This window comes from Etheostoma cragini, chromosome 17 (genome assembly GCF_013103735.1).
Source record: "Etheostoma cragini isolate CJK2018 chromosome 17, CSU_Ecrag_1.0, whole genome shotgun sequence".
In the NCBI taxonomy this organism is placed as follows: domain Eukaryota; kingdom Metazoa; phylum Chordata; class Actinopteri; order Perciformes; family Percidae; genus Etheostoma; species Etheostoma cragini.
Genome location: NC_048423.1, coordinates 10855264 through 10869515, shown reverse-complemented (window position 1 = coordinate 10869515; position 14252 = coordinate 10855264). Strand labels below are relative to the sequence as shown.

General features: G+C 38.2%; 1 protein-coding gene across 2 annotated transcripts; it reads left to right on the top strand.

Annotated features, from left to right (window-relative positions):
• Window positions 1–6572: 6572 nt before the first annotated feature.
• chst3a (carbohydrate (chondroitin 6) sulfotransferase 3a) lies at window positions 6573–13408 on the top strand. Of its 2 annotated transcripts, XR_004660219.1 has the most exons (5): window positions 6573–7029; window positions 9072–9237; window positions 10271–10813; window positions 11578–13050; window positions 13200–13408. XR_004660219.1 is itself a non-coding variant. In XM_034898871.1 (4 exons), exons 2-4 carry the CDS (start codon window positions 9158–9160, stop codon window positions 12272–12274), a joined length of 1320 nt encoding a protein of 439 aa, XP_034754762.1. In that variant the 5' UTR covers window positions 6573–7029; window positions 9072–9157; the 3' UTR covers window positions 12275–13408. The 2 variants fall into 2 exon arrangements, 1 of the variants encoding a protein (XP_034754762.1); XM_034898871.1 differs by having other exon boundaries at window positions 11578–13408.
• Window positions 13409–14252: the final 844 nt, after the last annotated feature.

Sequence of the window (14252 nt, the reverse complement as noted above, 5' to 3'; positions counted from 1 at the left end):
ACAAAAATCAGCCCACAGATGGGTTACTGTATGTCTTCAAGTTTGAGGTAGTTGCATTGTTTTGTCTATATCTTTTTTATCAATTCATACAAAATATGGGTGAATGCAACTCTGAAAGTATCCTTGAATGGCCCACTTCTTTCCTTCTTAAGGCCATTTTAAGGTTGTGCGGAGGGTCCAAAGCTTTTGCTGTTGCCTACATAAGTGGCCAGGGTCTCATTCATAAACCTGGCAGCTTCCCACGCAACGGTTGTGGTTTGTAAAAAAAAACTTGACAGAAGAATGTGCGGTCCTCTACGCAAACTCTGACCCATGCATACGCAAATTATGGACACAATGGGAATTGGTGACGCAGATGGTGAGGTGGTGAACTGAATTCAGACTGCAGAAAGTAAATGTGGGAATAACAATTACTAGCAACATTTATCATGAAGATAAATCCAGCAGTGTTATTTGCGCTCTGAGTAATAATTGTTACATAAACACCTTGTAAAATTCAACTCAAATCTTAAATAAAAATTCTTTTATAATATTTAATTGGTGCTTTTCATGGGAATTCACTTGTCACTGGATACTTAAAAAAACACATTATAATTAGTAAAACTTTGCTATTCTTATTGAAAAAATAATAAGTCAACAACTGTGCCTATGCACACCATTAAAACATGTTATGTGCGAAAGGATTTACAAACATGAAAAAAACTTTTTCTTTGCATTTTCACACTGAAAGTAAATCTACTTCATCTGCTTTATTATCTGAGTGTTTCTGGTAGATTGTAAAGTATGTAGCTTGAGCTCAGTGGCTGCTTGGCGTACAAATTGTGCTTTCAGAAAACTATAAGTTGGGACACAGTCACATACAAAATAAAAACCACCCATTTTTATGACTTAAAATCAGTGAACTGCATGTACAGTGAGACCTTTCAGGTTCAAAACAAAGGCAACAATGTTTCTAGACGACAACTTATTAAAAGCACATCAATGATTTGTATGCCCTTTGGCCACACAATTGATTAGTAAAGATCACCTGTCAGGTTACTTCTGTATGTTGGTGGTCAAGGCCGTGGCTGCAGGTTTAATTCTCATGGTCCCGGCAGATGGCAGGCCTAAAGATTAACCCACTGTGCTCTAATCTCTCCTCATCTTGTAATGCACAGAGCCTGACTGTGGTCGCAGGCTCCATCAGACAGAAATGTAAAACACAACTAGCACACACAATGTTGTTTCAAGCAGAATTGAATAGTGGACATGTTGCATATAGTTCAATTCAATTCAATTCAATTTTATTTATAGTATCAAATCACAACAAGAGTTATCTCAAGACACTTTACAGATAGAGTAGGTCTAGACCACACTCCAGAATCCACAACAACAGTTCCAGTAGTTTCCTACAGAGCAAGCAACAGTGCGACAGTGGCGAGGAAAAACTTCCTTTTAGGCAGAAACCTTGGTAGGCAGTGTCTGACGACCGGTTGGGATTAGAATAGAATAGAATAGAATAGAATAGAATAGTGAGCAACATTATGTGAGTTCACAAATACATGACCTTTTTTTCATGACGTTGTGAACATGACCTAAAAAACACGTGTGCCATTGTACACATTTCATATTAAAACCTGCCCCTGAAGCTTAAATGTGCAAGCGTCTTTGCGTGGATCACTACAAAAAAATCATACGGATAAAAGCTCACTGCTCATCTGTAGCCATCTTCTTAGTTTCTAATCCTGTGACTTCAATTGCAGCAGCACATGCTGACCTCTTTGTTCGTGTTGGGGAAGGAAAGACAAGGCTGCCCGTAGGGAAATTTCAGGGAGATGCTCATCACTTGATCTGGATTATTGGTATCAGTAGACAAGGCCAAACTATGCCCAAATAGGCTCTGTGTATCCTGAAATAAAAGTATAATTATTGATCAGCCACTGACACGAATGTACAATTCTTTGATTGTTGTTCTCTTGACCAGATGGGCCACTTTATCATTGTCCTATTCTAAAAACGAAATCACAGTTAAAATGTTTAGGATCCACATGAAAACAAACAAAATTCCCGGAATGGAGCACCCCAAAGCATGAAAAATAGCAGATAATGTGTTTCCTTCTTGCCTACATCATAAGACTACTACATAAAAGGGCAGAGATCATCTTTCTTTTGGAAACAAACACATCAAGAAGTCCTGCTACAACATCAACAAGCAGCTCAACGTCTCAGGTCAGCCGGCACCAGTCTGCTGATTGTTCTTAGCATTTAATCCAAACATGGTGAACCTGCTTTTAGCTACATGTGCTATAAATACGTAGGACAAACTACTAGGACATCTCAGACTTCCTAAAAACATGGATTTGATTTATAAATCTAAATGTGGTTCTTTCACTATTCAATTGCTTTTATCTTAACACTTGTTTGTTTGTGATCAGTTTAGGTTGCTTTTGTTTTAATATCTCACCTCCTTTTTATTGTTTATTCCAGTGAATCATTAACCTGTGTATTAATTGTGCATTATAAATATAAATTATCCTCATCTTGTTTGTGAGAGTTCTAAGTCATCCAGGTCATGGTTATCCAGGGAAGGGTTGAACATTCTTTGGAGCACATTTAACCAACTCCAGTTGCCCTTGAGTTTAGCTTGCCTTGCCTTTTGTGCAAGAAAGAAAAAAAATATACGCCCTATGCCTCGAGTGGTGTGAGACATAAAAAATCTAATTCAGGCACTAAAGTGCATGGTTACAGACAGAAAGAAATCAATTAAGCAATGTGACTTGAATTAAACAAAAAACTAGTTTGTACCATACATGATAAATTATTTTATTTAATCAATTATTTTAACATAATAAAATAATAGCTGAAACATTTAACTGTATTTTATTTCCAAATGACATGGAATTGTTATACGAGAACACGTTTCCCTTAGCAACATTTGGGTTTGATGTGTGGTTATGTGGTTGAAGTTTAGAGCACGTTTTTGGCTGTTAATCAAGAAGCGATGTTGACAGAATTGAGAGAGCTGCAAGTGGAATTAGTTTGGCTCCAGTCCTGTTCATGTCTCTGAAACGTCAGGGCCCATACAAATGTCAATCATCACTATGACATCGAGAACATTTTGGATTACAAGAATCCCAAATATAACCTACCAAAAATACACACATCATGAGATATGAAAAGCATGATGAGATCAATCAATCACTCAATCGTATAAGTTATCAGTTAAACATTTGTTTTTGGAGTGGTAAAAAACAAAAAAGTATTGTCTGTTCCTGCTTTTTAAAATCACGTGAAGAAAACTTTAAATAATTTAATTTACCAAGTCAAAATTAGAAAGCAAAACTTTGAATAATTTGAAATCTACTGTGCTTGTGTCACTGCAGGATCATTCTGTCTGCTAGAGCACCTGCTGTCAAGATACCCAATTCAGCTTTACCATTTTGGATTATTATTGATAATCTCTAGTGCGGTTTGCCAAGGGCAGAGGTTCGCTTTTAGTCCTGGTCCACTCTAAAACTAGGTCACTCCTTTAATCTCTCCATGTAGAGTATACTGTAGGTTAACAGCCTTTTCATTTGATAAACCTCAGAGAGTGCTTGCAAAGTGAATACAGAGTCATAAATCATGCAAAATTCTAAAATATTCTACAAAAATCATCATGGATTGAAAAACTATTGAAGCCTTTGCTTATCAATGGAACCTCAGCATGATACACCTTAAAGCAAAAACAAATGTGTGCAACTCTAAAATAAATGCAAATCAAACGAAAACACATAAAACATGAACGCAATTAAAATAAATAAAATTATGCTGAAATGTGTGTATTAAACCAAATCTAAGAAGTGATTTGTGGTTCATAAAAATGTAAAAACTGAAACCACTCCAACAATGTGTTTAAAAAATATCTGTTTTATAGTTTGTGCAATGCAATTGTAAAAGTAAGATGCATGAAATATTTGTATAGGTGTATTTTACATGATGCAGATAATGATCATCAGATATTGGCCTGTACTCTCAGGCAGTCACTCTGTGACAAGATGCCCCTGTACTCTGTATCGTTTTACACTGCTTCCCCCAAGTGGTGAAACCCTGATGGTGGACAATAAATCAAATCAAAAACATTCCCTCTTTTTTTTCAGCTTTGCCAGTGCAGCATGTTTGGAAATATTTAGAAATGTACAGTATATAGTTATCTAGAATCAAAGATATGGTGAAGCAGTGATACTGAATCAATTGTTTTATTGTTTACACCTTTTTAAATTCAGTGAAAAGGACCTTAAAGGACGACAGTACATTATAAAAAAAAAACATTGGAGAAATCAGATAACTTCAAGGTTCTCAAAGATCAGCGTGTTCTGGAAAAATGTTCTTTAAATTCTAATAATGTGGAAGGTATGGCAATTATAGAAAATGGATGCTTTTATTATTACTCAGGGCATCACTGTACTCGGGGCCCACTTTGCCACCTTGTTAGCTTATACCTTACAGTCTTTTACATTCTCTCCTGTTTTTATTACCTGCACCTGGTCCTGAGTTCTTGTTCCCTTTCATATGTAACTATCCTTAAATGTCTACAATGGCAAAGCTAGCCTATTAAGATTACCTTTTTTCTCGATTGTTAAACAATAGTGGGCACAGAGGGAGCTACATGTGCCAAACACTTACTACAGTCTGCACTACTAACTGTCACCTGAGCAAAACAGTTCACATCAGCTGCAAAACTCATTCCAAGCAACACAACTCTTAAGACGTCTCTAAACAGACTATGAACACTATGAACAGTCCTCACTGAGATTACACACACTGGCACTCAAGGCAAGGCAACGCAGCTTTATTTGTATAGCACATTTCAGCAACAGGGTAATTCAAAGTGCTTTACACAAAACAATTAAAAAAAAGTTAAAAAATAAAAACAGATAAAACACAAGAATGAACAGTTAAAAAATTTAAAAAAGACTAGAATAAAAGTTACAGTGCAGTATGAGAAATTAAACATTAAAGAAATGAACAACGATTTAAAGAAACGCAACATCAAAAAGAAAGGTCTTCAGCCTTGATTTAAAAGAACTGAGAGTAGCAGCGGATCTGCAGTTTTATGGAAGTTTGTTCCAGATATGAGGAGCATAAAAGCTGAACGCTGCTTCCCCCTGTTCAGTTCTGACTCTGGGGACAGAAAGCAGACCTGTCCCATATTTGTATGCTCAGATGGATAATTACATATTGACACAAAGTAGTCTCTATTCTTTAAATAGGATTCAAACCAGTTTAGTACTGAGCCAGAAAGGCCAACCCAGTTTTGCAATCGGTCTAGGAATAAGTCATGGTCGATCGTGTCAAATGCAGCACTGAGATCCAAGTCTAATACTAAAACTGAAATTTTTCCACTATCTGTGTTAAGGTGGATGTCATTAAAGACATGACAAGGTCACTACTGACATTCTGAGAGCTTTGGAAGAAAACATTTCAAATACCATGGCCTTTCATAATCATTCAGAGAAAGAGAAAATGACATGACAAGAGCCGTCTCAGTGCTGTGGTGTGGTCGGAAACCTGGCGGAAAGGTATCAAAACTGTTGTTTAGTGACAAGAAATGGTTGAGTTGTTGAAAAAACGCTTTTTTAATGATATTTTGTTTAAAAACGGAAGATTTGATACCGGCCAATAGTTGCTCATTAGTGATGTGTCTAGATAGTTCTTTTTTAAGAGTGGCTTGGTTACTGCAGTTTTCAGGGCCTGTGGAAAGATACCAGGAAGAAGAGACGTGTTCAATCTGTAGAAGATCAGAAGCCAAACCATTCTAAACATTTTTGAAAAGACCCGTTGGTAAAACAAATACATCACACATAAATGCAACATCTGTCTTTACAGGTGTTGTAAGGGACCAGAAGATTTGTTTTTTTGCCACCTTTGTTCAGCATTTCAACACACTCTTTGTTTCAGTTCTCACCAGTAGGACATTTCCACATGGAGATCTTTTCTTATCAGAGACAACTTTGACCTTATTGGGAGCAACGGCATCAATAACATTTGTAATGTTACAGTTGAAATTATCTACAAGCTCAGTGACTGAGAGCCCAGAGGGGGCGGGTGTGGAGGAGAAAAGCCGAACAAATGTTTCACTGGTGTTTTCAGTGATATACCGTTTTTTGTTTTTACACTTTTGGGCACAGAGATAGTGCCGTTAAAGAAAACACAGGAATGATCAGAGAGCGCAACGTCAGTCACCACAACCTTGGAAATATTCAGACCCTTGGTGACAATCAGGTCCAGAGTGTGCCCCTTATTGTGCGTGGGCTCTGTCACATGCTGAGTCAGTCCATAGTTATCAAACTCTTAAACTCTAAATGAACAGGGTAGCCTGTTGTCTGTTAAACTTGACATGTTGCAACATTTAGGCTGTGACATTCCCAACATGCCCTTAAATGTGATTTAAATGACTAAAACAGTGTACAAAGTGGCATGGACAATATTCTAGGGGCACTTCCTTAAACAAGGGGTTCTTTATACATAATTGCAGGGTGTTTTGGGATCACGTGACTTATTTGCCTACACAGGATGTCCCACGCGAGGAAAGCAGTGACGTGAAGCCTGGCTACGGTCCGCTCCCTCGCGCAGTGGCATGGCATCCATCCTGCACATGGAGAAAGTTGGAGGAAAAGTTTCGAAGCGATGATATTTAAACACAAAAATAATTGTAAAGAGAATTAATGCTTTCATCCGACGGGCAGTCGAGAGATTCTTCAAATAGGCGACCGCTTGTAGCACATAGTTAAAAAAACAACAAGCTCAATATGAAATCAGAATTGACATAATTATAACACGATTATTTTCGCTTGCCGTCCGTTTCGCTCTCGCTAATGTAGATGTTTGTGCCTCCGCGCTGCCTCTCATTCATCCGGCTGAGGAGAGGATCGAGTCCGCGTCCGAGGACACAATGAAGCAGTGTGTCCTTGTCCGACACAATGCAGCAAGATGCTACGAAGAGGACGAATCTGTTTTTCACAAGAATACCGACGTTTTTGCTCGATTGCAGAGAGAGACCAGCGAAAGGTTTGTAACATCCGCTACCCGAACATCAGCAACATATTAATTTGTTCTGGCAGGATAAATCAATCCAAGCTTTGAAAAACACAACCTACACAGCCACCGGTCATAGAGCTTGTAAACATCCTGCTGCCATGCGTGAATACGCTAAATACATGATAAAGTACCACCGCTGTCAAACCATAACGCGTAATGTATGCCTATGTGGTTCCTGAGCCTAGATGATGCAGGTACGTGATGATTGTGTAAAAATGAACGCTGCCGTGAAGTCCACCATAATCAATCAATCTTCCTATTGGAGATGTGAGTTGCTCATATGACCGTTTTTCCAGATTTCATTTGACTATTTGAAAGCATCATGTCCTTATCTCAGGGGGATCAGAGATTAATAGTATGCAGAAGTATGGATTCATTCTGGTTCAGTGGTGGGGGTGTTGGAAATGCTCCTGAATTGAATGCCCCCTCCCCCCTAATGACTGCTATACTGCTATAGTATAAAACACACACACACACACACACACACACACACACACACACACACACACACACACACACACAGAGTAGTTGTCTTTATTTCCAAATGACATCCAAACTAAAATCAATCAATCACATTTAAACGATAAACAGCACCAACAAATTATAACGGTTTTTCAGTTTTTGCCAATAACAGTTAATTGTTTACAGTAACACCCATGGATGAACAGCAAAGCATTTAGTGGGAATTTAGCTTTCAGTGTCTTCATGATATGCTGCTTCAAAGCTTTGAAGGCAGCCATTAATGTAATTTGTAGTGAGATGATACACAGAGTGATGTGTGTTTTTTGCTTGAGCAGATAGTCAGATTTGCAAATAACGCTCCACTGACTCTTGAATATGTAAAACTGCTCAGCTCAAGTACTTCAGCCTGACAATTTGACAGCTATGGCGTATTAAGCTCAGATAATTGGGCGATATTTACTTACAGAGCACACTTCACGAAACTGTGTCTTTTTCTGGTAATGATATGCTTTGTAGAAATTATTCACTGTCTTGACAGGTCCAAATGGTTTGTGTGTGTTTGTGTGTGTGTGTGTGTGTGTGTGTGTGTGTGTGTGTGTGTGTGTGTGGAGGGGGGGCATACATATATATATATCCATATATATATATATCCATGGACCATCTATTTAAAATTAGGAAATTTGTTGTACTGAATCATTCAAAATTATGTCGAAACTGTTAATTAGAGAGTCTTTCAAAGGAGCAATGTGACACATAAATGTGTGTTGTCTTCATAACTGATAGCCTTTAAATGCAGCAGAGTAACACAATACTCCCAAAGAATGGGAACACTACTGCAGTTAATGATGCAAGATTTGGTTTTCAATACTACCAGGCTCTGATTCGTCCTGCAGCTACAAGCATCAGCATCAAAGGTCCATTGCCTGTCAACACGTTGAGGCTTGTGCTTCCCCAATGTGGGAAAACTTGATTCCCAGAAATGATACATGAATAAACATGAATCTACCTGTAAGATGGTGTTGAAATCACACAGTGCTGGAGTCTAAATGTGCCGTGCCCCTGCCATGTGGATGTTTCCTGTTAGTGAAAACCAGCCCTGTTTACATTAACTCCCTCCCTCTCAGCCGTCGTCTAATTTTTGCCAGCCCGACCAAAAAGCAGCATTGACCTTTTCTGGTGGTTCAAAGAAAAAAACACTAGAAATATGAACATTTTTTTTAAAAGCTGTGTGTTGTACAAACTGCTGAACATTCCTCAGGTTTCAGATCAATGCAACTGATATAAAAAAAAACAACACTGGCTGAATTCAGGGATGTCTCTCAAAGTTAAGATTGATTTATGTCTTCAGCAAAATTCAATATGTCTGTAGTATGATTTCACGGTAGTGTTGGATATAGATTTTTACTGTCTTTTTACTTTTTATTCAGCTTTATACTGTATTTACCCATGTTTGCACCAGGATTATAATATATCCTTAGTGTTATAATAAACCAGATATCACATATATTTTGCATACTCTCTCTTTACTGAAGTATCTTTTTTCATTGCAGAATGAAGCTTTAGCCTCTGCATGACAAGCTATGACCAACACACAGAATAGGATCTAGACGTCCAGTTACAAAGCCAGGACTCAAGAATGAAGACCAAATATGCAATTGTCTTCATCTGTATTGTGGCCCTGGTCATCATCGAAAAGGAAAGCAACATCCTATCAAGGTAAAGAACAGTCTATAACTTGACTTTGCTAAAGAAAATGCAGTAAGTCATAAGAACTGTATTCCTTTAATGGGGGTCATACAGTACCTTCTGGGATTTAAGAAGTACCACTCTTAAATCATGCATCTGGGCCCTGTATCAAGCCTACTGAGTCTAGCTCAGTATCTACATTGCCCTTGCAAATGTTAAGAATGTTAAATGTCTGCAGAGATTGGGTGGAAGTGGATCGCAGTGATTAGAGCATATCTTGTCACTTTAAAGCAATAACATTTAGGTAAATAGTAACATGCTTATTTCATACTTATTTGCTTTCTTGCCGAGGGTTAGATGAAAAGATCGATACCACTAATATGTGTACCCTACATATAAAGCGACTGTACAGCCAGCAGTTGGAAACAGGGAAAGCAGCTGGATAGCTCTGTCCAAAGTTTATAAACTAGCCTACTAGTGCCTCTTAAGCTCAGTGATTAACATGTTACATCTACTCTCTTGTTTGATTCACACAAGGGCCCAAATTTAAAAATGACAAGTGTTTTTTACTGGGTTTTTGTTTTGACTATTTCTTAGATGTTAGCATTCATTTTATTACCTTTGGGCAGTGCCAGGCTAACTAATCCCCCTTGTTTCCAGTCTTTATTCTTAGCTTAGCCAACGACTGCTGGCTGTAGTTTCATATAAAACACACAGACATGATAGTGATGTCCATCTTCTCATGTTAGCATCCGCAAGAAAGCAAATAAATGCACTTTATTCCATAATGTTAAACTATTAATTTAAAAATGAATTTATAAAAGCTAAGAAATTCGGACTAAGGCAGTGATCCTCTATATTTGTTGTTGTAGGTCAAACATACAGTAGATCTATGTAAAAGTGTCAACTAAATGTAAAATATAAGTCCCATCTTAGGTGTTTACTATACATATATATATATATATATATATATATATATATATATATATACGTATACACAGTATATATACACACTATATATATGAGTGTATTTTATTTTAATCATGCCACTGTATCTCATCAGGTTCTCTGACAAGCTGATCCAGAGGCAGATTCCACAGCAGAACCCACAGACTTCACCGGATTTCAGCAACACAACCGAAAATGGCTCCTTGATGATGCTCAAAAGGCTGCTGTCTAAACTCATTGGTACAAATAGGAATTACTCAGAGGAGCAAGAGGAAGAAGAACTAGATGATTTAGGCAGGTACAGCTTCAGCAGTGGCCGTAAGCACATATTACTCTTGGCCACCACACGAACAGGTTCCTCATTTGTGGGTGAATTTTTTAACCAGCACGGGGAGAACATGTTCTACCTGTTTGAGCCTTTATGGCATGTTGAGCGCATGCTGACCATGGCCTCAGAGGCGAACAACGGGACAGTGTTGGCAGGAATTTACCGGGATGTACTCCAGGCACTCTTCCTGTGTGATTTCTCTCCCCTTGAGAAGTTCATCTCTCCTCTTCCTCAGGACCACGTCACCCCAGCTCTTTTCCGCAGAGAGTCTAGTCATTCACTGTGTGAAGAATCTGTCTGCAGTCCTGTAATCAAAGATGTTTTTGAAAGGTATTGTACATTTTCTAGATATTCACTGTTATTTATAAAGCTTACTGCTTAATGTTGGTTGAGTCTGAATAAGGAACCAAAAATGAACTGGGATACAGTTGTAAAGAGGGAGGGTCAGTATTTTTCACTGCAACATCCCGTCTTATCATTTTCTTTTAATAACCAGTTTTCTTCAACATAGAAACAAAGAACTTAGTTTATGAAAAGATAATTTTTCCTTTGAGTTTGGTAAAGTAAATTGCCCTAAGTACTACATAACATACCTATGTTGCTATAGTTGCAGAGCTGGAGCTCATTCAGAACGCTGTTAAAATTGTTATTGGGAATAAAGCATTATCGTAGTTGATGAAATAATCAAATTTTTAGTCAGAATTCAAATAAGCTTCTCTAATGTACATCTAGCTTGTTATGTTTTGCAAAACAAAACACTTCACACAAAGACATCACCATAGGATTTAGGAAAGATAAAATGTAATTAATAAATCCAGAAACTAATTATAAAGTTAATTGACAATGAAAATGATTAATTGCAGCCCCCATAATCAACACAATGTTAAGTTTGGTGACTAGATTTTGCTGACCAAAATTCCCCTTAGAAGTCATGCTTGACTTCATTCCTTAAGCTTTTATCTCCATGACCTTTGGACTGCTCCTAACTGTTCCAGCTGTTCTAAGGGACCTCAGACGCCTGAAGTAATTCTTCACTCTTTGCAACTCTATGAAAAACATTGTTTCCTAAAAAAACTGTACAATTCTTTTCTTAGGTATCACTGTAAGACTCGTCGCTGTGGGCCACTGAACTTGACCCTTGCATCTGAATCCTGCCTTTCCAAGCAACACCATGCCATCAAGACTGTTCGTGTGCGCCAGCTGGACACTTTGCAGCCTTTGTTGGAGGATCCACGCCTGGATGTGAGAGTGATCCAGCTCGTCCGAGATCCACGGGCCATCTTAGCATCACGCATGGTGGCTTTCTCTTCGAAGTACCAGACGTGGAAGGCCTGGGCGCAGGACGGCCAGGTGCCCGAAGATGACGAGGAGGTGAAAAGGCTCAGAGGAAACTGCGACCAGATAAGGATGTCTGCAGAGGTGGGACTGAGTCAACCTCCCTGGCTTAGGAGACGCTACATGTTGGTGCGTTATGAGGATATTGCCCGCTACCCCATGCAGAAAGCAGAGGAGATGTACAGGTTCACAGGGATTCCATTTAGTCCCCAAGCTAGGGAATGGATTCTGAGAAACACCCAGACCACACAAGGAGCTAGCGGGATTTATTCCACCCAGAAGAACTCATCTGAGCAGGCAGAGAAATGGAGATTTAGCATTCCTTTCACACTGGCTCAGGTAGTGCAGAGAGTGTGTGGACCTACTATGGAGCTGTTTGGGTACAGGTTTGTGGATGATGAAAAGACACTGATGAATAGGTCCATTAGTTTGCTTGAAGATAAACTATTCCATTAATAGAGAGGTCAAAACTGTGGCTGTAGCTATGGATCTGCAAAATGCTGCAGACGTTGGATCGGAGGAGAAGCCATTATTGCACAGACCAAAACTAGTAAGCAAAGGTGCCATAAAAGACACAAAATGTTTTACTGGTGACAGTAATATTTGGGCCATACAACAATATTCATACTCACCAATGATGTGCCAAATTGTTCTGACAAAAGAGCCACTTGAGAAAGGGAAGTATTTATTTGTAAATGGAATAAGCATAGATGTCAAGCCTGACTTATGAGAGATTCTTATGTAAGATTGTATTAATAGTTGATCATGTTTAGACTTTCAGGGATAAAGTGATGCATGTGTTGTTTGTCTGTGTGTGTGTCTGAAAGAGAATATCTTTCTGTTCATAGGGTTTATGACCTGCTTAATTCTGCCTAGTTCAACCTGTATTTTGATAGATCTATAGTCCATTAGGCAACTGATAGCATTACTATATATTAGACCTGATGTGCTTTCATAGGGCTTTACACATCCGACTCAGGCGAAGGGAATTTGGCATTGCATTTTGTGTCTTCATAAGGAGCATTCATATCCCCGCTAAAGCATGCTGTGTGAAAATACACAAGGATTTTGACGTACTTAACCAAATGCTATTTAAATAAATTCTCAATATACCATAAACAAAGAGGCCAATCCTCAATACTCATGAGGATATATAACATGAGTAGGGAAAGAAGACTTATGTTTAATTTCCGAGACCTACATTGTATGTGTTGATTTTGCCAGTAGCCATGGTAATAATGGATTTCCCAGTGCTGTCTTCTCACCTCTAACGAAACAGGCAGTTTGAGTATTAATTCACAAAAGCATATTCTCTACTGATTACCTTTTTGTGCTCATGGACACACCCAATTCTTTTGCAATGACTTTATCACTTCCCAAGTCATAAATTAAATCACTAGAAAATATATGTGAAATTCTAAATACTCATCCTTTAAAGTTATTAGTTGTGAGATGTATGTGTGTGGATGTTTTTGGTGAAAAACTATAAGACGTATGTAAATGTATTAATTAGGCCTATGACTTTAAGTGAAACCCAGGTGCTGTTGCGTTTACTGTCAGTCTTGATGGTATATAAAGGTATCCACTGTGGCTCTAGTTCAATGGCAGCATTGTGTTCAGCTTGGCTGAGGCACTGCTGAAACTGCTGTGCTGCTGATGGAAAGGGATATGAATTACAGGTACATATAGTAAGGGGCTTATACTAACTTAGTGTTGAAAATATAAATGTGAATACATTATGACTGACAGGCTGTGAGTTGTTCAGACTCACTACTGAAGCATTAAAGTGAAAAGGGAAAACTGTAAATGTGCAGCTAAAAAAATGGGTGTAATCAGGTTATGCATTCAGCTGATGCCAATACCCAGAGTAGCAATAAAGTTCCTAAATATGTGTATGAATGTAAAACGTTCAACCTTCATAGACAACTGATGCTATTGTCAACTTGAATTAATCTTTTAGTAGTGGAAAAAATTATCAAAACATCAATTATATAATTATCAACAGAGCTGTTTTAAAGTCTTGTGGCAAGTCTCAATTATCGTCAAAGCAAGTCTTAATTCAAGTCTCAGTTCCTTAAGGAAAAGTCACAGTTTAGTCACAACTTGCTGTCATTTAACTGCAAGTTAATTGTATTTCTTTCAGGTCTCTGAATGATTATAAAAGGCCATGGTATTTGAAATGTTTTCTTCCAAAGCTCTCAGACTGTCAGTAGTGACCTTTACATAGCTGAGACCAAGTCCTGTCACAGCATAGGCCTAATAAGTATTTAAGTACTATTTAAGTACTCAAGTAGCGTGGCTATGCAAAGCTTGATTTTACCAGGTCTCAAAACCTGAGACATAAATATTTTGCTTTTTCAGGGAGGAAAAGTCTCAAGCCCCCATTTTTTGTGATTAAAATCTGACTTAAGTCAGTCTACATCTCTGGTAAACA

Excerpts from the sequence above, each read along its gene's own strand:
- chst3a (XM_034898871.1), top strand. The coding sequence starts at position 9,158 with ATGAAGACCAAATATGCAATTGTCTTCATCTGTATTGTGGCCCTGGTC. Across the intron at positions 9,238-10,270 it reads GAAAGCAACATCCTATCAAG|GTTCTCTGACAAGCTGATCC; the intron begins GTAAAGAACAGT and ends GTATCTCATCAG. Across the intron at positions 10,814-11,577 it reads ATCAAAGATGTTTTTGAAAG|GTATCACTGTAAGACTCGTC; the intron begins GTATTGTACATT and ends TTCTTTTCTTAG.